General features: G+C 41.7%; 1 protein-coding gene across 2 annotated transcripts in view; it reads left to right on the top strand.

Moving 5' to 3' along the window:
- The first annotated feature begins 345 nt into the window (after window positions 1–345).
- Window positions 346–27,332, top strand: part of kmt2a (lysine (K)-specific methyltransferase 2A) — a 50,348-nt gene continuing 23,361 nt past the window's right edge. The window contains exons 1-10 of one of the 2 annotated variants that reach the window (XM_077540189.1): window positions 346–618; window positions 13,719–13,791; window positions 14,215–17,537; window positions 18,470–18,647; window positions 19,553–19,781; window positions 20,510–21,195; window positions 22,327–22,400; window positions 22,834–23,070; window positions 25,186–25,317; window positions 27,028–27,126. In XM_077540189.1, coding sequence (XP_077396315.1) covers window positions 373–618; window positions 13,719–13,791; window positions 14,215–17,537; window positions 18,470–18,647; window positions 19,553–19,781; window positions 20,510–21,195; window positions 22,327–22,400; window positions 22,834–23,070; window positions 25,186–25,317; window positions 27,028–27,126 — 5,277 coding nt within the window. In that variant the 5' untranslated portion in view covers window positions 346–372. Of the gene's footprint in view, window positions 619–13,718; window positions 13,792–14,214; window positions 17,538–18,469; window positions 18,648–19,552; window positions 19,782–20,509; window positions 21,196–22,326; window positions 22,401–22,833; window positions 23,071–25,170; window positions 25,318–27,027; window positions 27,127–27,332 lie in introns of both variants that reach the window. The other variant, XM_077540188.1, reaches the window with a different exon arrangement.

The raw sequence follows: 27,332 nt of genomic DNA, 5'->3' as shown, positions 1-27,332 counted from the left end.
CGTGCCATGTTTAGATGTTATTACGAGTGTGCAAGTGTACCTAATGATAATAAAACCGTATATTCTGTTCGGTGCCTCTGTATTCTATTCTAACGGTTTGACTGCTGCTTCCTTTTGTCATTCAAGTGCACCGCTCGTTTCCCGGGCAAAGCCCCTGAATCTGATTAGAACTCGGCGGTGCTGAGCTCCAATCGCGCCCGCTGAGCAAATGCATTGTCCGGGCCGTGTCGGGTCCGCCCCGCAACCTGCATAACGACGCGTCGGCCAGTGAGAGTGGACGCCGTGGCGGAGCTTGTTTATGTGGAGTGCTGGCTCAGGGTTCCGCCCACCGACGTATCTGTGATCGCAGGGCACACAGGCACAGAGTGTAAAATGGCGCACAGCTGTCGGTGGCGCTTCCCCGCTCGGCCCGGAGGGAGCAGCAACTCCGGCACCGGGAGGAGAGCGGGCCGGGTAAGGGTCACTGCCTCGCTGCGGAACGTCCCGGGAGCCCACCCGCACGCCGCTGGCCTCGGACCCGGGTTTGATGCTGCACTACAGGTCTCTTCGGTCATCGGGAGCAACCTGCAGAAATTTCGGGGTGTTTTGGGGGAATCCAGTGATTCGAGCAGCGCCGAGGTAAGCACCGGACGGACGGGGAAAGAGTGAGAGGGTAGCTCGGTTGGGGAGCTCCGGTACCGGGAGATGCGTTCGTTGTTTTGCAGCTAACGGTCCAAACGTGACAATCTATCGGTCTCTGAACTGAGCAAAACTTGCCGTTCGCCAGGATGCTCCGTTAACTTTGCTGGACTTTTACGAGCAGAAACTTTACTCCAGAACCCACACGACACCGAACCGAGACGTGTGCTTGTGTCAGGTTCTGCTGGGAACAAAGTTAGTTTGGAAGAGAAGTGAGAGGAGAGGCTTCATATCCTTGCACTCTTTAAGCTGGACGATTACTAGCGCGCTAACTCAAACACTCCCCTCATCTTGTAGATGTTGCGTTTATGATATTTTATTCACCCAAAGACGCATTATTAGCCCTATTGTCATATGATTCACACATAACAATCACGTATCCTGTAACTAAGCCACTGCAACTGCTTTACTACTTAGCCACTTGACACATTTAGCTCAGTTGGACGCTTTCGGGACTTGGACATCTCGTACAATAACAGTAAAAGTTGTTTATATCGGCGAAAAAAAAGAACCGAAAACATATTGTGTGTGGTATAACGATGTTAAAGGCGGGTACCCGTAAAGGTAGCGTGTGGTGTGTTTGAAAACAAGACATGACAACTTGAAGGGGGCGAATGTGGTCGGGAGTCGAAGTTAGCTTCCCTCCACGACAGTATTTAGTTTGATTTAATTGTTTCGCACCACCTGCGGGTATATTTCCAATGACTACTTGGATTAATTTACATGCTGGTGCTTTTCCTTGAGATGTGCATCTTGCTGCGAAGATTGAGCTAACCTAGCTGGTGGGTTAGCTCGTTGGCTAACTGCCCGTAGTAGTGTACACTTTTATTTCTACGTCGCGAGTGATTTCACGTTGTGGAAACTGCCCTTTTGTTCATGCCTGTCTGACATCACTCGAACGGGTCGGACATCACAGTGAAAGCTGACGGAGCTTGCAAGTGAAGCCGTTTCTCCTGCTGCTGTGTAGCTATGCTAACGAAATTAGCATACTACGCCACGCTAGCCGTCATGCTACTGCTGATGCATTGGAAAATGGGAGGTGAACCCATTCTCTTCGTAGCCAGTGCGTTGCTCGCTCGTAGCGACGCGGTCACGTTTATTATGGAGCCACATGCATCCACTCCAGATCGAATTTCCTGTTTATTTTTTTTTATATTTCGCACAGAGAGAGAGTATATGTGCCACTTGTGAGGGTTCGCGTTGGTTTCGTCGAGTGACAGTGCGCATCATGCAGGGCCGGCTACAACAACGAGCCCCCCGCTTGACGGGCCGTGTGATGTGGGGGTGTGTTCGCCTTAGCGAACTACCATCTTCCTTTTCCAGCAGCAGCAGCATGCTACCGTTGCAGTGGGAGCAGCTAGGCAATGGTGGCAAGTGCATTTGAGTAGTTCGGTTTTTCACACGCACAAGTGATGTAGTAGCGTGTGCGGGTTGGATGGGTTGCATGCACTGGTTCCATCAAGAAGGCAGAGCTTGGTAAAATAGCCAGCAACTGTTTTCAAGTACAGTACTCTTACTTTAGATAAGAGTCGAGGTTAAGTAATATGTTGTTATAATAAGTAATCATCTCAAATGATTACTTGAAGCAACTACTTTGCAGAGTAAATTTTGATTTGTTTTAATTTGCGCATGAAAGTTACATAGGCAAAATATAATATAGCAATGTGCAAATTCTTATCTTTTCTTTTTGTCAACATTAGCACTGGTAACTAAAACAGAATGACCAGGGTCTGACACAGGGCCACCATGACCCATGTTGTGGGGCCCCTGTCAATTTTAGTTGGAAATCATATTTTTATTTGTTGTTGTTGTTGTTGTTGTTGTTGATGTTACGATCATATCATCCCGGCGTAATTCACATTCAAAGGAAATCCTAAATACTATCTTATCACTGTCATTTGACTGGAATACTTTCAAGTTAGACCTAAAGCTACATGTTTAAAAGGCAGTAAGGAGTAAAGACAGTTCCACTTCCCAGCAGTCTCTAATGCTGAAGTTGAAAATGTTGCAGCCCTTTCAATTCAAACTCCCAACAAATAAATCCCACGTGTCGTGCAAAAATTGATTTGGAGAGACATAATAGGTTGCTACAATGTTGCATAATGAAAAACATATGCATTTTAGTTTTAGAGAGTGCTTCATGCTTTTTCCCAGTGACATGTCTTTTGGTGTGTCTGGTTTTGTTGTACTACACTGTATTCTTTAGCTTCTTGAGTGCATTGCAGTATTACAGATGCAGACTGGGCCATTCATCCTCATAGAGCTCGGTGAAGGCTATTGAAGATGAGGGCCAGTTTGGTGCACCCATTAATACTTTCTATAAATAAATGCTTAATCATGGTTACAAATCATATTTGAGACATTGGTACCTCAAATTGCGATTGTAATCATTTCCTTGAAGCTTTTTGACTCACATTGACATATGTTATTTTTGGAATAATTAATTCCCTCTGTTGCAATCAAAACTGTATGTTTTGAGAAATTAAAAAAGCAAGTTTAACATTATGTACTGTAAAATACAAAATTAGCTGAAGTTAACCTGCCTAATATTAAGGCTGCAGCTATTGAATATTATGGTATTCACTATTCAGATATCCTACTGAAAATTCTATTGACTGATCGCGTAGTTGGCTGAAAATGACACATTTCACTTAATGAATGACAAACTATTTTTCCTTTTTTGGATAATCAAATCAACATTTTCTTCTCTGGAAACATTTGTGAAAATGGGGTGGAAGTGAGGTAAGAACCACAGTAGCAATTTTGCCTTTTAAAACAGTGCATTAGAGTAAGCCTGGTTTGAAAAAACAAAACAAAACTGATCAGTAGGAACTGCGACTTTGTCAGCTTGTCAACTAAAGTGTGCAAAGTCATTTTCACCTATTAAACTGCCTTTGAAAAGTAGTTTAATGGCTCTTGCCAGCTATGTCGGGCACTAGTTTAGCAACTAGCTGCTAGCCACCACAACATGCTAACGCTGGCAATAGGCACTATGTCATTGCCAGCATAATTAATTTAATTTTCTTTATTTTTTAGTATTTTTTTAGCTTCCTTAATTAGCGATTGAACATGATTTCAGGATGGCATGTTGATATTGGGGACAGCAGTTTGTTATGGTGATATAAACTGCTCTGCTATAAATGAGCACTGTAGGAAAAAAAAAAATCCTTGAATGTTTCCTTTAAAAATCGAGTTAATCAGATTATTGAAGGACTCGTTTCACCCCTACTAATATCCTTTGAACTAATATGTAACCTTGAAAATAAGTCATTGAGGGGGGAAAAAAATCAAATAAAGAATGAATATGAGCTAATTTCAATTTAAACATACTTAAACATCAATTAGTAGCAAAACACTGAACAAGGATAATATTCAGAACCATTATAGCAGTTTGTTTTTTTAATTACTTTTATTTTTTTTATATCAATTATCTGATCTTATAAGACACTTGAGTTGACATGCGGCTGTTGGGATTTAGGCGTGGTTGGGCCACAGGCTATCAATCTTAGAAATATAGAATGTTTCCTCGTACCCCTAGGGCATACCCCTGGTTGGGCAACACTGCCGCACAGTATCCTCTTCACAGTTTAATAAATAAATTCAATCAAATTTTAGCTGGATAATATTAATATACTTGTTTCCAGTAACTGTATTGATTTTAAAAATGCATTTCCATACAATAAAGTTCAGGAGAGAAACAGAACTTCAAGAATCTTTCTAATGGTGTTGATATGGATCAGTATCAATACAGATGTATGATATTATTGATATTTGGATCGATTCGCCCACCACCACAAGCATTTGACTGCTAAACAGTCAGCGATGAGCTAGTTAGTGGCTGTCTTCACGTATGGCTCACAATAATCAAATCAAAGTCCGTTGTCCACAAAAAAAACAAAGCCAAAAAAAAAAAAAATCCACTTATATCGGTTGAGAGTCATTCTTTTTTTTTTTAACTACATTATACTTTTGTTGTTGAGTATACTAGTATTCTGCTTTGTATATTCCAGTGGCTTGGGAGCGTTTTTGTTCTACTCCCATTTTGTACTTCAGGATTATTGAGTGTGAATTGTTATGTCCCCATGATACATGTTGTGGCCACAGCTTGTGGTTTTCATTCAGGATCAGTGTAATGCCTCTGTGGCCAGACTGGGGCAGAATTGTTCAGGCTCACTACAGCCCGCTGGGTTCACAGGGCAATGCTGAACTGAGCGCCAGCCGGACACTGGGCCAGGTCTCCCTCCCTCCCTCCGTCAAATCCATCCAGACAGAAAGACCCAAATCCAACACAGACACAGAACTCGAGCTGAGAAGCAGAGCAACTTTTATTCTGACAGCTGCCACTTTGGAATGGATTACTAAGCCTATTGCTGTGGCTCAAAGGGGTGCTTGTCGGCTGTTGCTGTCCAAATGAAGGCATTTGTTAGCTTTTGTGTGCGTGGAGGGAATTCATTCTCTTGATCCATCCAAGTTTCAGTTGCTTCTTTTTTTTCTTTTTTTTTCCTGGGGTTCCAAGCTGTCCAGTTTTTGTTATTTTGTAATCGTGTAATACAGCCACCACCACTCTCTTACACTACCATGACCCTTTAATTTTTCTGTCCCTCTAAACAGTCTTCATCGTTTTAAACATAAGGTCCAAGTTGACTTAACGTTCATATTAATCAAAAGTCAATTAGTCATTTACACTTGAGCCTCAACTCTTCAGATTTTGATTGAAGTAATAAATCTAAAAATGCCTCGAAGTCACACTTTGCAAACCTCTCTCACAACTCTCTTGGTAGCTCCTTGGCTCTTTCTTTACTTTTTTTTTTTTTTTTTTTTTTTTAGCCTACCCCCCCGAAATTCAAGACATTGGGTTTACTGGTGAAAAGAAAAATGAACAGGGAGCCTCTTCATGATTGGAAATCATGCACTTTTTTTAAATTTTTTTATTTTTTTATTTTTTAAAGATAGAACTCAGCAGCAGATACAAAGAAAACAGCAGAGGTCCCAAAATTGAGCCCTCTGGAACATCATAGGTTCCATTATACATGTGAATTCGTATTGCACGTGAGTCCGACCACTTTCTTTTTTTCTTTTTTTTTTTTTGCTTGGCATGGTTTGTGTGAAGGGATTATAATACTTTTGAAATCATGTTAACAAGTAACTTAGTTACATTTAAAGTCAAGTAATCAAGTCATCTTTATTTATATCAGTGACGTAATTAAGTTACTTTTTCAAGGTAACTCTTGCAATACTGCAATTAAATGTATTGTAAAGTGTTTTTGAGTGATTTAAAAATGAATCATTACAGCTGTAAGTGCAAAACACATTTGCGCTATTATGATAGCTCAGTGCTCACGGATTATTATTTTCTATGGGGATAATTGATACCAAACCCAAGTAAATCGAAGGGTGAGCAACAAACATCATGGAGTGGATTGTTTTCTGTGCAATGCCATTATGTTGATGTATGTGCCCATATGCCTCTGTGGCCCACTGGTTGGTGGGTTTTGGTGCATGGGGCTTGAGTCCAGCAGGTGTTTGGCCTGTTTAAATAGAAGAGACCCTTCCCCCGCTTTCACCCGCGTACCCATCCCAGAGACAGCGTGTGGACTGGAGCAGGAAGCTTTGTGTCTGCTTTTATTCTAGTGCTTACAAAGTGTGGGTGACTGAAAGAGCGCAGGCAGTGATATCAAAGGATACGGGACGACCCCCCCAAGTACCCCGCCCCTTTTTGTCCCTACAGGACAACACTGGGAGAAGAATTAGTCACAGACCCTCCCGTCCATGGCTTTATTCAGCTACAGCAGGCGGCCAAAGCGCTTTCACCTCCGCTTTAGGAGTCCTGAGGAAGAGAGCGGCTGGATTGTCTTTTATTTTATTTTATTTTTTATTTTTTTTCTTACGCTTTGGGTGTTGTAGGGGCAGGGGTATCCTATCCCAGAGATGTGACGTCCCATTGTGCATGCAGGAGTAGCCATGTGTTCCTTTTCTGCTGTATGTGCGTGTGGATGTATAAGACATAATGCACACGTGCCCGTCAGTCTAAAGTCTTTGTCCACTGTCGATCTCCTCCAGTCCTCAGGTGTCGGAAGAGGAGTCGCCTTACCCCCTCAGTGTTTGTTTTGGGCCATGTGCTGTCAAGCAAATGTCAAACAGTTGTGCAGCTATTGGGACACTCGAATAACAAAAGCCCACCTTTTGCTTAGGGTGGCTGAGTTTGGGTGGGGGTGAGAGGGCAAAAAGCAAAGCGGCATCAATGTAGTGTGTAATCCACTCGGTTGTGTGAAAACTCTCTGAGGAGATGCGTCATCTAAGGGGCATATAGGAGTATGAGCTCATCACCAATTTTCATTCCAGGAAGGGATGAGGCACTCTGTGGGTACTGTAAATGTCAAACGAAAGATTCCAGGAATGTTTCAAAGTGCATTTAAACTATTCACTTGAAATTCCGCCTTTCCATTGATAACTACAATGGTACTGAACACAGATCTGCAGCAAGGTCAAACTAGTTTTAGAAAAAAAATACCTGGAGTGCCACGTGTTCAAGTCCATATTGCACAGCTTTAAGTTCAGTAGTAGTCGTAGTAGCAGCAGCAGCAGTAGTAGTAGTGTGAAGTCCGACGACAGTGCAAGCTTTAGTTTGCTTCCTATTTGGCTAGCTTCTGTTTCAATTAGTTTGCTGTACAAAGAAGTACAGCACATTAGCTATGTGAAGTTGATTGAGCTACTCCCCAAAGTTTGCGCAACACATTTGACAAAACTGAGGGAGGGAGGTACCTTTTCAAAACCATGGGCAGTTTTTACATTTGACATCTGAACCTTTATTAATGTTGAGAACTCAAAAGCTGTTACAGAATGTTACAATTAGGATACTGAATTATCCTGATCCTTAAAAAAAAAAAAAAAAAAAAAAAGTGCTGCTATGAATTTTTATTTACATAATGTTTTGCTCATTATGACTGAGAATTACTTTGCCTGTAACCGTCAGAGCTAGTCTTTAATGGCACATTAGGCAACTTTTACAGCATTTTGTGGTGTTTGGTGTCTTGTTGTTAAAGGGCAATGGACTAGCTTGTAGGATGTACAGTGTACCTAAAAAGTGTACTTTATAATGTGTACCTTCTGGGTGACTCACTTCTGTGTTCCTTATCTTACTCAAATGGTCCCCATCTTACTCATTACTGGACCTTATGTAGTTGCTCAGATCAGGAGTGTTACTTATATCGTAAATGTCAGCTGTGACGCAGCTTTCACTGCCCAGCAAACTGTTTCCGCCAAGTGGACATTCAATTGCTTGTACTACCAATAATGCCAGGCTAATTTGGATTAATAAAGAACTGAAGTAGATAAACATGTGGCCTTTTATGGGATAAAGACTATTTGGTAACCTCATGGGAGGTATTTGCCACATAATTGTGCTGTCTGGTTTCCGTGCCATTGCATGCATTTGTCACACGTCTTTGGGTACTCTTAAAGTAAGATGTAAGTCAATGAAAACGATCTAAGCGTAAAACTGCAAATGCATTAACTTTAAGTAATAGTAAAATTCAATTATTGGAAGTGCTCTGCTTTTTCATGTGCTGAAATTGAGCGTATCATTAAAGGCATGCTCGTGAATCCCATCCCATAATTGATACATTTATTGTTAAGAATTCTCTCAATTGCAGTGAAGTAATCTTTTGCTTAATTGCGTCTTGAAGCAATTGAGCCAGAATGAAGTGAACTTCTTGGCTGCATCCAGCAAGTGTGGCATTTGTAGTTTGCTGTCAAAAGGACATAACATAAGCCACGCGAAGCTCAGCTTGATCCACACAGACCTACAATCAAACTCTTTCAGGCAGCATAGTCTGCTCAATACAACACTGCATTGAAACAGGTAAACTGAACTTTCAGAGAAAGAGAGTCACAGTACATATATTCATTGACAAAAAAATGGTTTTAAAAAGAAATAACAGTTGATTACCATAGTTTTCGGACTATGAGCTACACCCACAAAAGTGTACAGTACGTTACACTTGTCTGTAAGCATTATTTTGAACGGGTGTGTTGACATTTTATATCGACTCTATTTATCCAGCTGGTGCAGGTTTTTCCTGTTGATTTAACATCACATCTGAACCAAGCATGCAATACTTTTTTCATGCATTGTGATCATAAAGAACAATGCAGGCTTAGTTCTCTACAAACCCCTGCTCAGGCTTTGCTGTGTAAAATAGTACAGAAAGACTGAGCTGATGCTTATCTGTGCTGTGGAAACTTAAAAGTCCCTTGAGCAGGAAAAAAGTGAGACCGTTTAGTGAAATAATCTTGATCACTGGAAAGTTTGATGATTAAAAAAAAAATCAGGGGAAAGCCCCAGTTGGACCAACAGTACAAAATTGTTGAATGTATTATGAATAGAGCCATAGTTTAAGTGACTAGCAAGAGCTTTTGTGGCTACATTTCAAATAATTAAACAGTGGACCTCCCTGCACAGATCCATTTTGAACAAATCTCAACACATTAATAGTCAAATCAATTTTTTTATCTTGATTTTTCACAGCAGGGGAATGCAGTCCCTTATCTGCATGTCACGGCAAAAAGTTTTTACTTAGTCAAATTGATACAAAGATGAGCTCTGTAAAACTAATTCACATTCATCTTGTGCCTTTTAGGGACAGTCCCCCTTGCCACTCTGTGCGGTAACTGATCGTTCTTGATTTGATTGAGTTCTTTCATATCAGCTCAAGTTCTATACTTCACTAGTTGCTTCATACAAAGATGTATCAATAACTGTGACTTTACAAAAGTGGTTAGATTTGCCTGAATGAGGCGGTTTGATGCATCACAGAACTTGCAACACTGTGAAGTACTGCAAAGGTTTTTTTTGTTTTGTTTTATATATATATATATATATATATATATATATATATATATATATATATATATATATATATATATATATATATATATATATATATATATATATATATATATATATATATACATTTGAGGCATCAAAAGGACAAAATTCAGGCATTTTCTGGAGGCTGTGTGCTGAGCCAAACTAGCATTGTTCATCATTGGTAGAGGTGCATGCTCTACTCTACTGAGAGCAATTTAAGGCATCTTGATGAAGGCAGAAACGTTGATGCAACTGTTGAGCTAGGCCTTGTTGGATTGTGCATGTGTTCCTAATGTTGTAGCCTATAAGAGATTATACAGTGGACCATCCAAGGTCCAAGGTGGTGGGATGTTGGTTCACCCCTTTTTTTCTCACATTTCACAATTATTTTTTCAATAGCACATTTTGTATGTAAAAGGTTTGTGTACACTAGACAGGCAATGTTGTAAGTAACATGAAGTAGCATGTAAAGCAGCACTTCTATAATGCTAAAACCAAGGTGCATAACAAGGGAGGACCTGTTGTATAAAAGCCAGTTTGCAGCTAGCGGCTAATGTTAGCAGTCTGGACTTCAATGTTACTTGCTTCATCTAACTTCTGGTGGACGATGTGTGCCAGAGAACTTCCAGGACTGGAATCACAAGAGGTACTTCAAACCCAACCTACAAGTTTAGCTTTTCACTTTGGGCCATATGATCAACCAGCATGTTTACAAAGAGATCCTATGGTGTTTGCTTTGTTCAGAGTGAAAGAATGAGTAGTGGCAGGACAACACTTGGCTGCTTCACCATGACAATGCGCCTGCTCAGAATGCCCTGAGCGTCTGACAGTTCCTGGCTCCCTTTTCACCTGACTTGGCTCCATGTGTGTTTTTTTTTCCTTCTTTCTCAAGCTAAATGAGACCAACATGGGTAACCAATTTTAAAGAGGGTCCCAGAAGAATCTTTCTGAAAAATCTTCCCAAAGATTCTTTCCAGGAGTGCATGAAGGTGTGGCAGATAACTGAGAGTGCAATAGACTCTTGGTGGATTTCTATGAATGGAAAAACTTGTTTTAATTGAAATACAGTATATCTTTTTTGACACCTGTTCTGAAAATGTTCATAGACAACTTGTATATTATTCATCTTCTCTCATTTTGGCACTTGTGTTGGAATACTTTTTTCACAAACCAGGAAAAAAAACTAAATCACTTTGACCTGCCAATGCTGGCTGATATAAGTTCTCATGAGGTATGTTGGCATCATGAGCATCGGTGATTTTGTTAAATTTTTGTGTAACTTTTGGGGCATATTTCCCCTAAGACTTTAGTTGAATTGTGCAAAATCGGGTACATCAAATTGAAAGGTACCTTTTTGTTTATGGTGGTCCCAACACAAGACATTTCGAGGTCACCAGACTCACCACTGGCACACATTGAACTAGTTTAGGCCTGCAACTAACAATAATCTTAAATGTTGATTTATTTATTTATTTTTTCAATTAAATTTTGAAGAAATGAGTAAAGGGGGCATTTTGTTGTTTCCAGTAACATCCTGGTTGCTCCAAATCAAGCGGCATATGGAGCGTTCCTCACACTCCAATGTTTGTTTACATCTTGCAGTTACCTCCCTGAGCATGCCCCTGCTGTTGAGCTCATCACACGGCCGTGGGCGTAAAGGGACGGCGAGGGGGGCCTTGTTGTGCGTGGGAGGCCTGTTTAGACTTGGGATTGGCAGGCGTGTGCACGAGCATGTCGCGGCCCCTGACCCCTCTCGTCCTCTCAGGAGACGCCTTTGCTCCCTGTTGTCGTTAATAGCCGAGATGATGTTTCCATGTTTTGTTTTCTTTTCTCCCCCTTCCCCTTTCCTCACTACGCTTGCCCCGCCTTTACTCCCCTCCCCAGCACACTCACCGCCACTGTTGGCTTGTTTCCATCCACCTTAGTAGTAAAAATGTGCGTATGGTGTAACGGGCGCCTGACAGAATGATGCTTGAGCTCACGTGCGTTTCCATGAGGCAGCGTGTCATTCGCCCTTGTGGATGCTCTCCAGCACAGCGCGGTGTGATGTCATCAAGGTCCACTCACACCATCACAGCGAGTCAGAGTCGTCCGTTGGCACCCCGCCCCTCTTTCCTCAACGGCTGCAACAACGCCCACTGAGAAGAGCTGCATGCTCTGAGCGGAGATTGGAATGACTGTGAGGAGAGGGGAAGAGTAGGGAATGCTTAGCAACGGAGCATTTACGTAGAGAAGATGCTCAGGGACAAGTGAATGCATGTGCACATTAGCCCCACCTTTGAAATGGTCAAGATGGTTTCATTTCATACATGTAAATTCTTGCCTACTCACCCAGCTTGCATATTACTTTTAGCTGGTTGTCGTTTACATGTGCAAGAGCGCACTCGCATAGCAGCTGCTTTGCAAACTGGGCCAACAAGACCTCAAGTGCATCCCTGCACAGTAACTGCTATAAATAAACATGATAAAAAGACATCCTCACCTCAACTCTTAAGCACACACGCACGCTCAGTTGAAGATGTAAAGGCACACAGTGGGTGTCAAAGGTTTTCTTTCAGTGAATATATACAAATTTGAAAAGGGGAGCAAAAATTTGCTCTGACTTTCGTGTTTCATTGAAACTGTTTAATAGCCGATCTTGTTATACATGAGTACCCTTTTAGCTTTGACATTATTAACACCTTGCCTCGTGAAGCAGCATCGATGTACTTTTCATGTATATTGAACAATCTGGATTCTAATAATTTGAAATAGTAATGGGCATTTGACTGAATTTCATTAATAGAATATGGAGACAATGTTTTTACATTTATTTTAGAGGCCAGGCAAGACATAGAAAATGATTCTAAATCAATACCACACAATTGTCAGGTAATAGGGTCAAATAAGTTGTAATGAAATATATTAAGTTTTTATTTGTAATCTTTGTACATTTTTATTAGGAGTGTGAATTGCCTAGTATCTGACGATTCGATTCGTATCACGATTCACAGGTCACGATTCGATTCGATACCGATTAATCCCGATATGAATTTATAAGTCGATTGTTGCAATTTTTTTTTAATTCAAATTTAGAAAATACTAATCAGTAAACTTGTACAGTCTAAGATTTGTATGAAAATGTATTATTTATTTATCTGAAACTTCAGTCTTATACAGGTTGTAATCTGTTTCATGTTCAATAGCATTGAAATAAAATATTAAGGCTTAATGTTCCATTAAAATAACATCTTCTATGCTTAAGGTGTGAACCCTAACCTGAAGTAAGACGTTTTGTTGAATATTTTTCCATTAAAAATGGAAGTTTAAAAATCGATTCGGCCGCCTATTGAATCGATTCGAGAATTGCGCGATGTAGTATCGTGATATATTGCCGAATCGATTTTTTTTTAACACCCCTAATTTTTATGATGGACCTGGTCATAGAATCCGTAAGATGCACTGCAAACCACGACAACCATAATAAACATATTTGTCAAATAATATGTCTTTAGAATTGAGTATGATCATGATCTTCTATAATTTTGTGGTCAGTAAGTTAAAAAAAAAAAAAAGTGTTTCCCAATTTAGTCGATTTTCTATTCACAAGACTGCCTTTCTAAGATAGTTCCGACATCCTGTCTGTCTCACATTAATGATGCTAGCTTGTTAGAATCATGAAATCAGCTCTGACGTATTCAGTCATATCTTTGACACTTGAGTCATGATTGAGATGTTCGATTGTGCTGGGGTGACTTATGCTTTATGACCAAGTGCCTAAACATGAGACTCCTTCCCCTCTGGAAGCCTGCAAACATTGTTGGCTAGGTGTTAGTCACTGAGCACAATCTTGTTGGCAATTAATTTGATCCCCTGTGGTTTGCACTCTCACCGTGAGCATTAATGAATCCATCGATTTATTGTTTGCTCTTTAAAATGTCACTTTGACCTCGGTTTCCTGAAGCTCTATGGGATATTGTCACATTGGTTATTCAGCCAAGCACATGTATTGATAGTCTGACTGTTTACTATTACGCACAAAAGAGAAAGTATCAAAGCCGTCAAATCATCATTGATGGCTAACCGATCTTTGCCTTACTCAAGAGTGACTCAAGTGTTGCACATCTGACAAATATGTACACAGATGGATTCCAAGTATTTAACTGCCTTTCTGCTGTTTATTTCTTTTTAGGAAGAAGTGTTTGGAGGATTTGGAACAAGCACTGAGCAAAAAAGAATACCAAGTCCATCAACAAACACTTCAGGTATTGATACCACTTTTTAATATTGTCTTGTACCTCTCTACCTTGAAGGTTTGGTTTCTTTGGCTGCCTTTCCCCTTCGTTTGTGTGGAACTTCCTGCGTACAAGTCAAGTTTATTTATATAGCCTACAGATGACAAATATTAATGACATCCCCTGATCGAACCACAAGAGTGCAATGAAAAACTCAATGTTTGTGATATATCAACCTGGATTTTTACAATATGGTTAGATTATCTTTGAAGGATTTTCCCATAGCATAAATGTGACATCAAAACGTCAAAACGACAAAAACCTCTATTGTTTACAAAGGTAATAATTTCTGTTGTATGTAAGTTCAGAAGATATAGCAATCTATTTTGTGGTGTGTGACAGCTTTGGAGGAAGTATAATAAAGACTAATATTTACCCTTTTGGATCTATCAGCAGGCCCACCCATACAAGAGAAGAAGCCAAGAGGACGTCCACCGCGCGCCCTCACTGCCCAAAAAGCTGCTGCTGCAGGTCGACTATCCCCCTCTTCCTTTCTCTCCCCCACACAGGCCAAACCTGAAGGTCCCGAACGACCAGCTGAGAAGGTGAAAAGGTTGCCCGGAAGACCACCTGGCAGTGGGGAAAAACGAAGAGGCCGCCCACCATCATCAAGTTCCAAGAAAGCTTGGAGTACAGGCAGCCATGCGGCAACGGGGGACAGTAGACATACTGGTTCTGAGTCCAGCGTGGACACCGAGGAGGACAGAGACAGAAAAGGTGCAAAGAAAGCACCACTGGGCTCTGCTCAATCACATGATGCCAATCTACCCCACGGTGGGCGGGGTGAATCCAAAGTTCCCAACTTGAAGAGAGCAACTTCACTTACATCATTCAAGTCCCGGCTCAAGGCGTTGCCTGGTGTGCCTCGACGGAGGCGTGGACGCCCACCGTCAGCAGAGCGTCTGAAAGCCGAGGCAGCGGCGGCGGCCGCAGCGGCTCAGCTGTCCGCCTCCACTGAATGTGGGGAAGGAAAGCATAAAGCCTTTAAGGGAGTGGACAGAGGCTCAGAACCACAGCAGCCCATGCTGACTCATGGGAATACTGGGGAAGACCAGGACTCTTCCAATCTTCCCTCCTCGCCATCTCCTTCCATGCCGGATCGGGCGGTAGGCCTCCGAAAAAGCCCTCGACACAGGAAGCCTGTCAGGATTGTCCCGCCTTCTAAACGCACTGATGCGACCATTGCTAAGCAGCTCCTGCAGCGTGCTAAGAAAGGAGCGCAGAAACGAATGGAGAAGGAAGCTGGCGCGGGTGGGACAGGCGCTTTTGAGGCTGGCATTAGGAAGACGCAGCTGAAGAACATCAGGCAGTTCATCATGCCTGTGGTCAGCACCGTGTCCCTTCGAATCATCAAAACCCCAAAGCGCTTTATTGAAGACGAAGGTAACTTTGTATCCCCGCCACCACATATGAAGATCGCACGGTTGGAGGCGCCAAGCTCATCAGTTTCCACATCCACCCAACACACCTCCACCACCTCTTCCTCTCCCTCGCCGGCGGTGGCCTCCACTACAGCGGCCACCACCAGCACTGGTACTACTGCTCCCACTGACTCCCTCCCCCCTCCTCCGCCTCCAGCACCCACCACTGCCCCGCCTCCATCAACAACTGACAGTCTGCTCAATAGCAATACCGACAACACGGCCAACGGGCGATTCAGCAGTAGCGCTGCTTCTTGCGGCTCGAGTGCCGTGTCGCAGCATTCGTCGCAGCTTTCCTCTGCAGAGTCTTCCAGATCCAGCAGCCCCACTTTGGACGACTCCTCGTGCGACTCTCAGGCTTCCGAGGCCACGCAAGCGTTGTCGGAGGCCGAGGAACAATCTCCATCCTTGCGGGGGGAGAGGGAGCCCAACTTGCTACGCAGCTCCCAGCCTCCCTCACCTCCCTCTGAGCCGGAGCGCGTTTTATCCAAGAGGAGTCGCCGTGGCCGGAGAGGCCAGGGGGTGAGTCGTGGGACTCAAGGCCAGACTACGAGGGAGACGCTCGCCGCCAGCGCCAAAAAGCCGATCATCAGCCCACCCACTGGAGTCCTGATGTCGTCCTCTACGCTTCTAAATTCACAAGTTTCATCTACGGCATCTTCTTCTTCTTCTCCTCCACCTCCTCCCCTCCTCACACCACCGCAGCCTTCTCAGTCAGCCTCATCTAGTACGGCTGCCATTAGTGAGCACCACACTCAGTCATCCTGGTTGCCACACCCCATCCCTCCATTCATGTCTGGATCATCAGTGCTGTCCAACATGTCGGACAAAAGGAGCCGCTCCATTCTGAGAGAGCCTACCTTCCGCTGGACGTCCCTTTCCCACCCGGAATACCAATACTTCTCCTCTGCCAAGTACGCCAAGGAGGGCCTCATTCGGAAACCCATTTTTGACAACTTCCGTCCTCCCCCTCTCACTGCTCAGGACGTCGGCCTGCTGCCTCAAGGCATCAGCGGCGTAGGCGGGTCCGCTCCGGTTGCCTTCCCCGCGCAAGGTGGCGGATCAGGAACGGGGACCCGCCTGTTTGCCCCTCATCACCCTCACAGCCACCACCAGCATCCCGCCTCATCCCGCTTTGATGCGCCTCTCCCGAAGCGTAGCCCGCTGTTGCGTGCCCCGCGTTTCACGGCCAGTGAAGCCCACTATAGGATCTTCGAGTCGGTAACACTGCATTCGTCATCCGGCAGCAGCCCGGGTTCCCTTTCCCCCCACCAGAAGTCGTCAAGCTCCAGCAGAAGCTCACGGCGCAGAAGACGAGTGATGTCGGGACTGTTACGTGGCCAAACGCGTTCTCCCTCCCACTCAATGACCAGGCGCAGCAGTCAAACTGGGGGCCACATGTCTGTGGGGAGAGGGTCCTCAGAATCGGCGCTCTCTGACTCGGTCCCCAGCAGTAACCCCAGCTCCTTGCCGGGGGGCTCTGCCACACCACTACCTACTAGTGCCTTAACTCCTGCTCCTTTTGGCAACTTCTCCGTTTCCATGGGTCTGACCTCACAGGGGATACCTGACAGCAGGAGAGGGCAAGCTGGAAACCCGCCACCTCCTTTATCATCTGCTGCTCCGCCGCTTTTCCCCCTATTTCCTTCTAGTGACCAGGACACTGGACGGGGAGCTGGAAAAGGAAGTAAAGAGAAAAGCATGTCAGCTCCCCAGGAGCCTGCTCCGAAGGACAAAGAAAGGGATGCTGAGAAACACAGGGAAAAGGAAAATAAGAAGGAAGGGAGGAAAGATGTGGAGAAAAGGAGTAAGGCTACCACTCCAGATGGTTCCCCTATTGTGCCCTCCAGCCTTTTTATAGATGGGAGGGACTCAGAAGATGCTCTTTTATCTCTCGCTCCAAAAAAGCCTCCAGGGAGACGAAAATCAATGTCAGTTGAAGCGGTAACAGACACTCCAGCCTCTGAGGTGCGTGGTCTCCATGCCCCTGCTCCCAATTCAATTCCTAAGGAACGTTTGTCTAAGAAAGGGAGATCCGGCGAGAAGGGAGCAGATGTGGAGGACGGGGAAAAGGAGGAAGAGAAACAAAGTACTCCCAGCCAGCAGGCGGCAAGCCTTCCGGGGCAGCCGGGCAAACAACATCTCCCGGTCTCCTCGCTTGGATCAGTGTTGGAACAAGCGGAGAAACAACCTGCAGCCGACAAACGGGTTGTTGGACTTCTAAGGAAGGCAAAAGCCCAGCTCTTTGAGATCAAGAAGAGTAAGCTAAAGCCTGCGGACCAAACCAAGGTCCAGGTCAGTTTTCATACACATACAGTTTCTCTCCATTGCCCCATGCAGCTATAAGTAGGGATGTAACGATACTGGTGATATTGCGATATTAAAACTGCCACAATATATCGCCATTGTCATGTCACAATATTAAAAGCAGCACTTTTTTTTTTTTAAGTTGATTTCCATTTGTGCAGTTCTAGCACACACTGGTGGCTACTTTTTAGTGTTGTTTAATTTTCACAAGGCATGTTTTGGCCCTTATATGTTTAAAATCCACGCTAACGGTCAGATGAAGGGGCACGTAATATGCTTGTGAGCCGAGTCAATTTGTGGAGGAACTCAATGTATTGTGCTTGCATTAGCAAGTTAAGTGACTCAATATAAGTGTTATTAGAGAGTGTAGGTTGTTTATTTGCGTTTCTGTAATGCACAAAATCACAATATTGTTGTTGTTTTTTTAAGTATGATGAGCTCATTCTTTTACAATGTGACCTTTTTTGTATCGCCAACCTCCCCACAACATCGTGATAATTATCGTATTGTGATATCGTATCGTGATGTTTGGATATCGTGACATTCCTACCTATCAGCAAGTGTTTGTTAAATATATACAGTGAATATAAATCTGCATTTGTACTTAAAGTGAAACTTGATTATAGGAAAGTCCCAAAGAGGGTGTTGCTTGAGGGGAATTCTGTTTGCTTCATACATTATGCACGAAGCAGCATAGCCCGTGATTTTGAAAGCAATCCTTTGAACAGACCTTCCCTCTGTTCTTCTCCAGCTAATCTGTTGATAATTTGGGCATAGTCGATCATTGCACTCATACGAGAGCACTGGGCCATCTTAGAGAGTTGACCTTGGACTTTTCATTTGCAGCATTGTTCTATTGAAACAAGCACCGATGGATGTCTTTATGAACAGAGTGTAACTAACTATATGTTCTACTTCAGGGTCAAGAAAGTGATTCATCAGAGACCTCTGTACACAGTCCACGCATCAAGCATGTGTGTCGTCGTGCAGCTGTGGCTCTTGGTCGTAATCGTGCAGTGTTCCCTGATGACATGCCCACACTTAGTGCCTTGCCCTGGGAGGAGAGGGAGAAGATCCTGTCTTCCATGGGGAATGATGGTGAGGAAAACTCAGGGAATAGTTCACGTCTTGTAGCTACCACTTTTCTCGTGTTGATTAATAAATTTTTAAAAAATATATATACATTGGATTCCATTATATATAGTAAATTATAGGGCATGTAAGCATGTAGCCTACGTCCTTCAGTTTAGGTTTCCAGAGTACATTGCACATGAGCCAGAGAGATCCACTGCCCAGTCAAAAAATATCACCACCTTAACTTGGCAAATCAATATAAATGAGCAAATAGGAAAGGGCATTGGGTAATAATATGTTTCAGTCGGCAAAGCATTAATCTATATAAGGCAGTGAGTAGCATTCTCATTTCTTAAGCAACCACAGGAAAATGGGCGGTCACTATAAAATCTATTACTTTAACATTCAGTAAAGTCAAAATTTCAAAAAGTAAACATCATTGCTCAAGTAAGAACATCATGCAAAATGAATGAAAATAGATTGGGACTAAACATTAAACATTAAAAAAAAAAAAAAAAAAAAAAAAACTTGTGATTGAATTAAACGTTGTCGTTGTATGAGATAATCAAAGCATTGAAAAGCCAAAAGTAGGCCAACACAAAGTTGGTTAACTTTTGAAAATGTGACTGTTTGGATGAGTGGTGTGTGTGTGTCAATTGGTTGATGAGCCTGTAGTTAAGAACATATGTATATGTTAACTTCTATTGTAGTCAGACATGGGAATTTCATGTCCAGAAAGTGAAAACCCTGCCACAGTTTGGCTTTTGCTACAGGTGCTTGTAGCCTACTCAACCAGCAGGTAAACGAGGTCATTACGAGTAGCACCTGTGGCTCAAGCCAAACTCTGGCAGGGTTTTGACTATCTTGACTTGGCTTCCCCATCTCTGATTGTGGTCCATTTAAAGATGTATATTTTTTCCCATCTTCAGACAAGTCATCAGTAGCAGGCTCAGAGGAAGCCGAGCCTCAATCCCCGCACATAAAGCCACGGGAGACACGGCAAAAGGCTGTTCAAGAAGCTCCTCCCAAAAAGGGTCGGCGGTCACGACGCTGTGGCCAGTGTTCTGGTTGCCAGGTTCCTGAAGATTGTGGGATCTGTACCAACTGTCTTGACAAGCCCAAGTTTGGGGGACGGAACATCAAAAAGCAGTGCTGCAAGTAAGTCTTAGTAGATCGACGCTATTTGTAGGAATGCGTCTATACCACTTTTTCCAGACTGAGTACACTTCAGTACTTATCAAAACTGAGTACTGATACTTGACACTGCCAAAATGGCTTGCAATTGTGGTGAAAATGTGTTTTAATTTCATCAAATGTTCAAAAACATAAACGTTTCTTAGTCACATTTCACACAAATATAACAATATTTAGAGAGACATCTTGTCATCAATACATGACAACACAACACTGTATTGAAATGAATCAGTGTGCTATGATCGTATAATTTGTTTGCTATGGAATTCCAATACAAATGTTAATTGCCCTTGTAATATGTTTTATAATAATGCACGGAAAGAAATAAACACATTCACAAAGCGCACCTGAATACAGCCCACGCAGCCATTACATGACTGCTAGTGTAAACAAGAAAGGCTGCAAGGATTAATTACTCGACAAGCAGGTGAGAATACATGAAACAAAGAAAATACAATGAAACTGACACAGAAACCTGCAACAGTTTCATTTGCACAACACATGTACAACTTCAGTCTTTCTGTCTGCATGTACTCTAATTTCTTCGAGTACTGATAGTGTAGGTATCCCAAGTTATTTATCTGAAAGCCTTGAATTTCACTATTAGTGCTGTCAGAGTTAAAGCGGTAAATCATTAATTAATCACAAAAAATTACCACATTAATCATGTCGTTGTCTGTTCTTGTCTACAGGATGAGGAAGTGTCAGAACTTGCAGTGGATGCCCTCAAAGCTGTTTCTTCAGAAGCAGGGCAAAGGTAAGAAGGACAAGAAGAAGAATAGGTTGGCTGAGAGAAAGGAGGGTCTCAATCCAGTTAAAGGACAGAACTTGGAGTTTGGCACCAAGCCCGCAACTGCACCGCCGAAGGAGGAACCTCCCCACAAAAAGAGTGATATTCCTCCTCCCAACCCGGGCGAGGAGAAGTCACAACAGCAGTCACCACCACAACTATCATCTCCAGCTCCGTCATCTTCTCCCTCGGCGGTCGAATCCCCACAAACCACCAGCACATTCACAGCCCAGGCCCACTCTCCTGAACCCAAGCAGCCTTCTGTCTCAAGCAGCAAGAAGGGGCAAAAAGAGCAGCAGCCAGCATCGTCCTCCTCCTCCTCTTCCTCATCGCCCTCCTCGTCCAGCTCGTCATCCTCCTCATCCTCCTCATCTTCCTGTTCCTCATCCTCGGCTCAGAATTCCCCCGCCCCTTCCCCGTCTATGCCATCTCATCCTCAGCCGTCCCAACAGCCGCAGGGGCCGCTGAGCGGTCAGGCACCCGCAAGGAAAGACGCCTCACCCAAAATTCCGTTAAGCGAGCCCAAGAAGAAGACTCAGCAGCAATCACCGCAACAGCAGAGCTCAACAACAGCAGCGTCAGATACAAGTAAGATACCTTTATGGCTTGTTTTTTTTTTTTTGTGTGTGTGTGTGGTTTTTATTACCATACAGGACCGCCTTTGCTTGTGGGCGTTCTGTTTTCCACAAAAATGACATTGCATAGAACACATCAACAAAGTGGAGACTGTAAACTAGTGCCCAAACTAAATAAAGCTTGTTCCTTTTTGTCATTTCTTGACATACCATCTTCAAATGTTATGTTACAATTTTATGGCACCGGATGCCAGGCTGACCATGTGCGACAAATTGTGCCTTATTACTAGGGCTAGTTGATGTGGCCAAAAAAAATCAAATCTATTTATTTATTTATTTATTTCTGTATTCATTCATTCATTCATTCATTCATTTTCAGTCATTCAGGACGATTATGATTTTGATCGATTTGAGTCTAATAAACCCAACCCACGTTTATTTAAAGGTTTCATTTGTGCAAAATATTCTGCATTTTAAGGAATACTTCACTTATTTAACCAATATAGCAATAAAAAGTTAATATTTTGTCTATAATTAATTTGATACTTTCATTATGTTTCATGTACAATTAGTACCTTTAAAAACACATTTTGCAACTTACTGTCGACTGAAAATGACATCACAAGGGCTCAGGTAACCAATCACAGCTCACCTGTTTTCTAGGTTTGGTCATGTGACATTCACAAGCTGAGCTGTGATTGGTTACCAGAGCCCTTGTGATGCCATTTTCAGTCGACAGCAAGTTGTAAAATGTGTTTTTAAAGGTACTAATTGCACATAAAATAATGAAAATATCAAATTTATTATAGGCAAAATATTGTTTGACTGCCAAAAATGGTTAAATAAGTATCCCTTTAATAATAATATATAATGATATAATGTACACTGATTCTAAATCAGTTTTAACTTAAACTTAACCTTCATAGTTTGTGCTTAATTGCCACAATGAAGTTGTTGGTTGCTATTGTAAACATATCTGGTAAACCACCCATCCAGCTTCCTGCCACTTGTGGAAATATAAAACTCTCATAACATCTGCATGTAACAGAACAACAACAACAGCTTTTAATAACCTAGAAGACAAAATTCGATTTCACCATTTAGCAAAAAAAACAACTGACCCCATATTTTATGTTTTTCTTAGTTGACCCAAAGCAGCCGAAGAAGCCAACTTCTCGCTCTGTTCTTCCATCTCCTCAACAGAAACCAAAAGACAAGGTAGGAAAGTTGGACCTTTCTTCACCCCATGTTTAGTGGTTGATGAAGCTAAATGTTTGTTATACATAATTAGAGGCTGAAGCACCCCTTAAGTGGGATTAACCACTGTGCAGGTCAAAATTTCCACAGACTTTGAAAAAGTGGATGGAGTCACTGTATTCTCCTCAATTCTTACTAATGCTAATTTGGGGATGACCTCATTCGGGTGCAAAATGAAATGTATGCACTTCTTGGCATGCAAGACATTTGGTTTGGATCCATGTTTTTAATTTTGGAAGCTGTTTATGATGACCGATGGAGATTTGTTATTAAATTGCCATTCTCATTCCTACATGGCTCCAAATTGAAACCCTTAACAGATGATGCTCGCTGTAAAAAGCAAATCATTCACTGTGCTTTTCCGTTTCTTCTCTTTTCTGATGAACCCGAGAAGACGCTGACCGCTAAATCCCCCGGCAGCTGTACTTTAAACTGGCTAGGCACTCCCTCGACTAGGGGCCAAGCGAAGTCCACGGCGCCCTGCGACGGAGTGCATCGAATCAGAGTTGATTTCAAGAGGGACCATGACGTGGAGAAGGTGTGGGAGGCGGGTGGCCTCAGCCAGCTCACTTCTGTGCCTGTCACACCCAGAGTGCTCTGCTTCTTATGTGCAAGCAGTGGAAATGTTGAGGTAAAGAAATTGATATATGAAATGCATTCATTTCCTAATGGATATGAATCACTGTTTAAAGAGGAAGTCAACTTTAAACATTTCTTGACAATAATATGTTACATGTGACCTCACTAGTCTAAACATGACATTCTGATTAATATTACATTTGTGGAATGAGATGCAGCAGAATCTAGCCATTTTTGATCCATTTTAGGGGGCAGCCAATGTGCCACTTGCTGTCGACTGAAGATGACATCACAGTTGCTTAGGGTTCGGCAATGACCAATCACAGCTCACATGTTTTCTGAAGCTGAGCTGTGATTTGATTTTCACGCAACAGCAAGGGGCAAAATGGCCGCCTTATCATATTGATAAAAACTGCTGGATTTTGCTACTTAACTCATATTCCACTAATGCAATATTAACCAGAGTACTGTATTAGACTAGTGGGGGTGCATAGTATGGAGGACCAAAACTGCCAAAATTAAAAATAAATAAATGACTAAATAAATAAATAAAAGTGAAACTAAAAACATATGTAAAACGTCATTCAAAAATTAAATACAATAAATAAATATAAATACAAATCAATAAATAAAAATGCTCTGCTCTCACATTTATTTATTTCATTCTGCACACCCTCTGTCAGGTCGAAATGCTATTCAAATGGGTTGGATGCCACCGTTGCAAACTCATAAGGAACTGCCTTTCAATGGTCGAGTAAATGGGTCGGCGAACAAGGAAGTCTCGCCGGCTTGCATGGAGAGCTCCAGCAATGGACGACCATCTTGTCCACTTTCACCACAGCTTGCGACTTGAATTGATTCACAACAAGTCGTGTGACAGTAGACAAGATAGTCATCCCTTGCTCCATGGAGCTCTTCATGCAAGCCGGCGAGACTTCCTTATTCAGCAACCTGCTCACTCCCCATTGAAAGGTAGTTTTTAACGGCAGAGTCCAACCCAACACACGTGTAGGACCGCCCCCTCATTTAAATAACATTTCGAACTGACAGAGAGTGTGCAGCATGAAATGAATAAATGTTAGAGCAGAGCGTGTTTATTTATTTATTGATATTTAATTCTATTTAAATATTTGTTTTTATATTTATTTCAGCATTTATTTTTTTAATCTTGTTTTATTTTTGTATTTTTTACTTTTGTTTATGTATGTGTGTGTGTACATATATATATATATATATATATATATATATATATATATATATATATATATATACATATATATATATATATATATATATATTAGGGGTGTTAAAAAAAATCGATTCGGCAATATATCGCGATACTACATCGCACAATTCTCGAATCGATTCAATAGGCGGCTGAATCGATTTTTAAACTTCCATTTTTAATGGAAAAATATTCAAAACGTCTTACTTCGGGTTAGGGTTCACACCTTAAGCATAGAAGAATGTTATACGAACGGAACATTAAGCCTTAATATTTTATTTTAATGCCGTCAAGCATGAAACAGATTACCACCTGTATAAGACTGAAGTTTCAGATAAATAAATAATACATTTTCATACAAATCTTACACTCTACAAGTTTACTGATTAGTATTTTCTAAATTTGAATGGAAAAAATCGCAACAATCGACTTATAAATTCGTATCGGGATTAATCTGTATCGAATCGAATCGTGACCTGTGAATCGTGATACGAATCGAATCGTCAGGTACTCGGCAATTCACACCCCTAATATATATATATATATATATATATATATATATATATATATATATATATATATATATATATATATATATATATATATATATATATTGTTTTTATTTCCATTTATATTTTCTTATTTATTTATTTATATTTATCCATTTATTTATTTTTAATTTTGCCAGTTTTTTTCCTCTATAGCATAGAACATATTGTCAACAAATTTTGGGGGGTGTTGACGTCCCCTTTAAAAAAAAAAAAGAGAGAGAGAAAAAAAAAAAAGTACATTTCCTACCAGCTACATGTCATAAAAACTCCCATTTAACTTTCCATTTGCCTGTCAAATTGGTGGTGGGACTCTCCCAACAATGTTGTTGGTGCATTAAAACTAAATGTGCTTGCTGCTTCTCTTCTGTCTCTCTAGTTTGTTTTCTGCCAGGTATGCTGTGAACCGTTCCATCTCTTTTGCCTGGGGGAGTCTGAGCGTCCTCTACAAGAGCAGTTTGAAAACTGGTGTTGTCGCCGATGTCGCTTCTGCCAGGCCTGCGGGCGCCAGCACCAGAAAACTAAAGTGAGCCATTCAGTACAGTATGGATAATTTTTGGGGCTGAGCACAAAAGAAGCTCAATCTAGGATGACAGCGTGTCAAAAGGCTACAGAATCTTCCCGAGAGAGACACTTCCTGGCGTTGCACGCAGACTACCATTCATCAGCTTTATGGATTTGTGCCCTGATTTTTATTATTTAATTCAAATCCTGTACAGGCTTCACATGGCGTTAACCACACATTGTCGTTATAATTTAGTTTTTACATAATGTGGATCTATACACATTTGATTTACACAAAGAAGTCAAACATTTGTTGCATTGTTTTGGCCTGTTAGTACAAGTTGATAAGCAACACGGATATGATTGATCTGCTCATTGGAGGTCCGCCTGGCAAATAGATTTTTTTAACGCTCCGAGTTGTTTGGAACAAATCTCCGCCTACAGGGCGTTAAGTTATTTATTACTTTGATTGGCTTCCATTTCTGGCTCATCTACACGAGTAGAGAGCAAAGTGTGGCTTGAAAGCTCCTGGCGTATCAAACCGCTGGAGATAAATCAACTCCCTGAAAATGGGAGCTCCATGGTAATAAAAATCCTGCCTAATACACTTCTGAACACACGTGTTTCTGAGCTAGACATCTCTCAAAGAAATTGCCAATGATTTTCTCTTTCTCTAAAAGTAGTAGTCTAGTTTTTGTAGTATTGCAACTCGGATATTGATGCCTGAGGTTACAAACTACCGTATTAGGAAGCTCTCAGAATTGTGCACCACTGTGAACTTCAATCAGTAACAAATGTATTGTTACTTAAATACTTATCTTATTGTGTCAGTCAAAAATGTAAATTATTATTGAAACAATCAATTCTTTGTGGCCAGACAAAAAACAAAATACAAGATCCAGTTCGCTTACAATAGTCAAAAATCTTAACAATCAGTTAGTCGATTAAGTCAAGTTTATTTGTGTAGCCCTTAATCAAAATAGCATCTCAAAGGGCTTCACAGACCGACTCTTTACTAAAATCAATATAACCCCCTGGAGTAGATGTTGTTTTTGTTTTGATAATATTTTTTGTTTGGTTTTTTTTGTTTACTAAAAAAAAAACAATCCCCAATGCATTTCAGTGGGCATCTATTATCTGCAGATTTTTGCGATTTGCTGGTCAGTCTGGTCCCTATCCCACATGAATAGCTGGGTTCCACTGTATAGTTCTAAGTTGTAATATCACCATTCAACACTAGATGGCAGACATGGTTTACTTGCCCTTGAACTGGGTCTTACATCAGTAGGCCTAATTATTTTTTGATTTGGAATGATATGCAGGAGACACATAGAAGTTTGAATGAATATTCAATCAATAGTATCTATTTTTTAATTATATGATGTGATCATATTCAAACTGAATGAGTTGATTTTTGGGAAAAATATATGTTTTGATTGTTCAACTCTGTTGTTGAAGGCTGGATTTTTTTGTATTCATGCATTGAGAATTGTATGATGACGAATTAAATATATTTAAAGCAAATATTTTGTCGATTTTTAAGATGACATTTTTGTCATGCATCTGGATACAGCCCAAAAAATTGTGGCCCCCTCCATTATTTAAGCTACCCAACCATCCCTGGTGTAGAATCTACTTATTTTATTTTAGCTCTTGGAGTCACCAAAAGATTATCATTGTGCAATGACACCACTTGATATTTACATGATCTTATCTTATTCTGGACTTTTAGCCGCAGCTGCTGGAGTGTGATAAGTGCCATAACAGCTATCACCCGGAGTGCCTGGGTTCTAACCACCCTGCAAGACCCACCAAAAAGAAGAAAGTCTGGGTATGGTGACGACACCTTCCTACAGACACACCTTCTCATCTTTACGTGTGTACTCTTGCACCAAACCTCTCCCAGCAAGTCCTTTTCCCAACCTTTTGTTCACACATTATGTTTTCAGCTTTGGCACACTTGTGTCAAATCCATCCATCTTCTTCTTTCTCCCACATAGTAACTATGAAAACATGACACTTTTGCCACAGTGTCAC

This window comes from Festucalex cinctus, chromosome 13, assembly GCF_051991245.1.
Source record: "Festucalex cinctus isolate MCC-2025b chromosome 13, RoL_Fcin_1.0, whole genome shotgun sequence".
NCBI classification, from domain to species: domain Eukaryota; kingdom Metazoa; phylum Chordata; class Actinopteri; order Syngnathiformes; family Syngnathidae; genus Festucalex; species Festucalex cinctus.
This window is presented reverse-complemented; position numbering and strand designations above follow the sequence as displayed.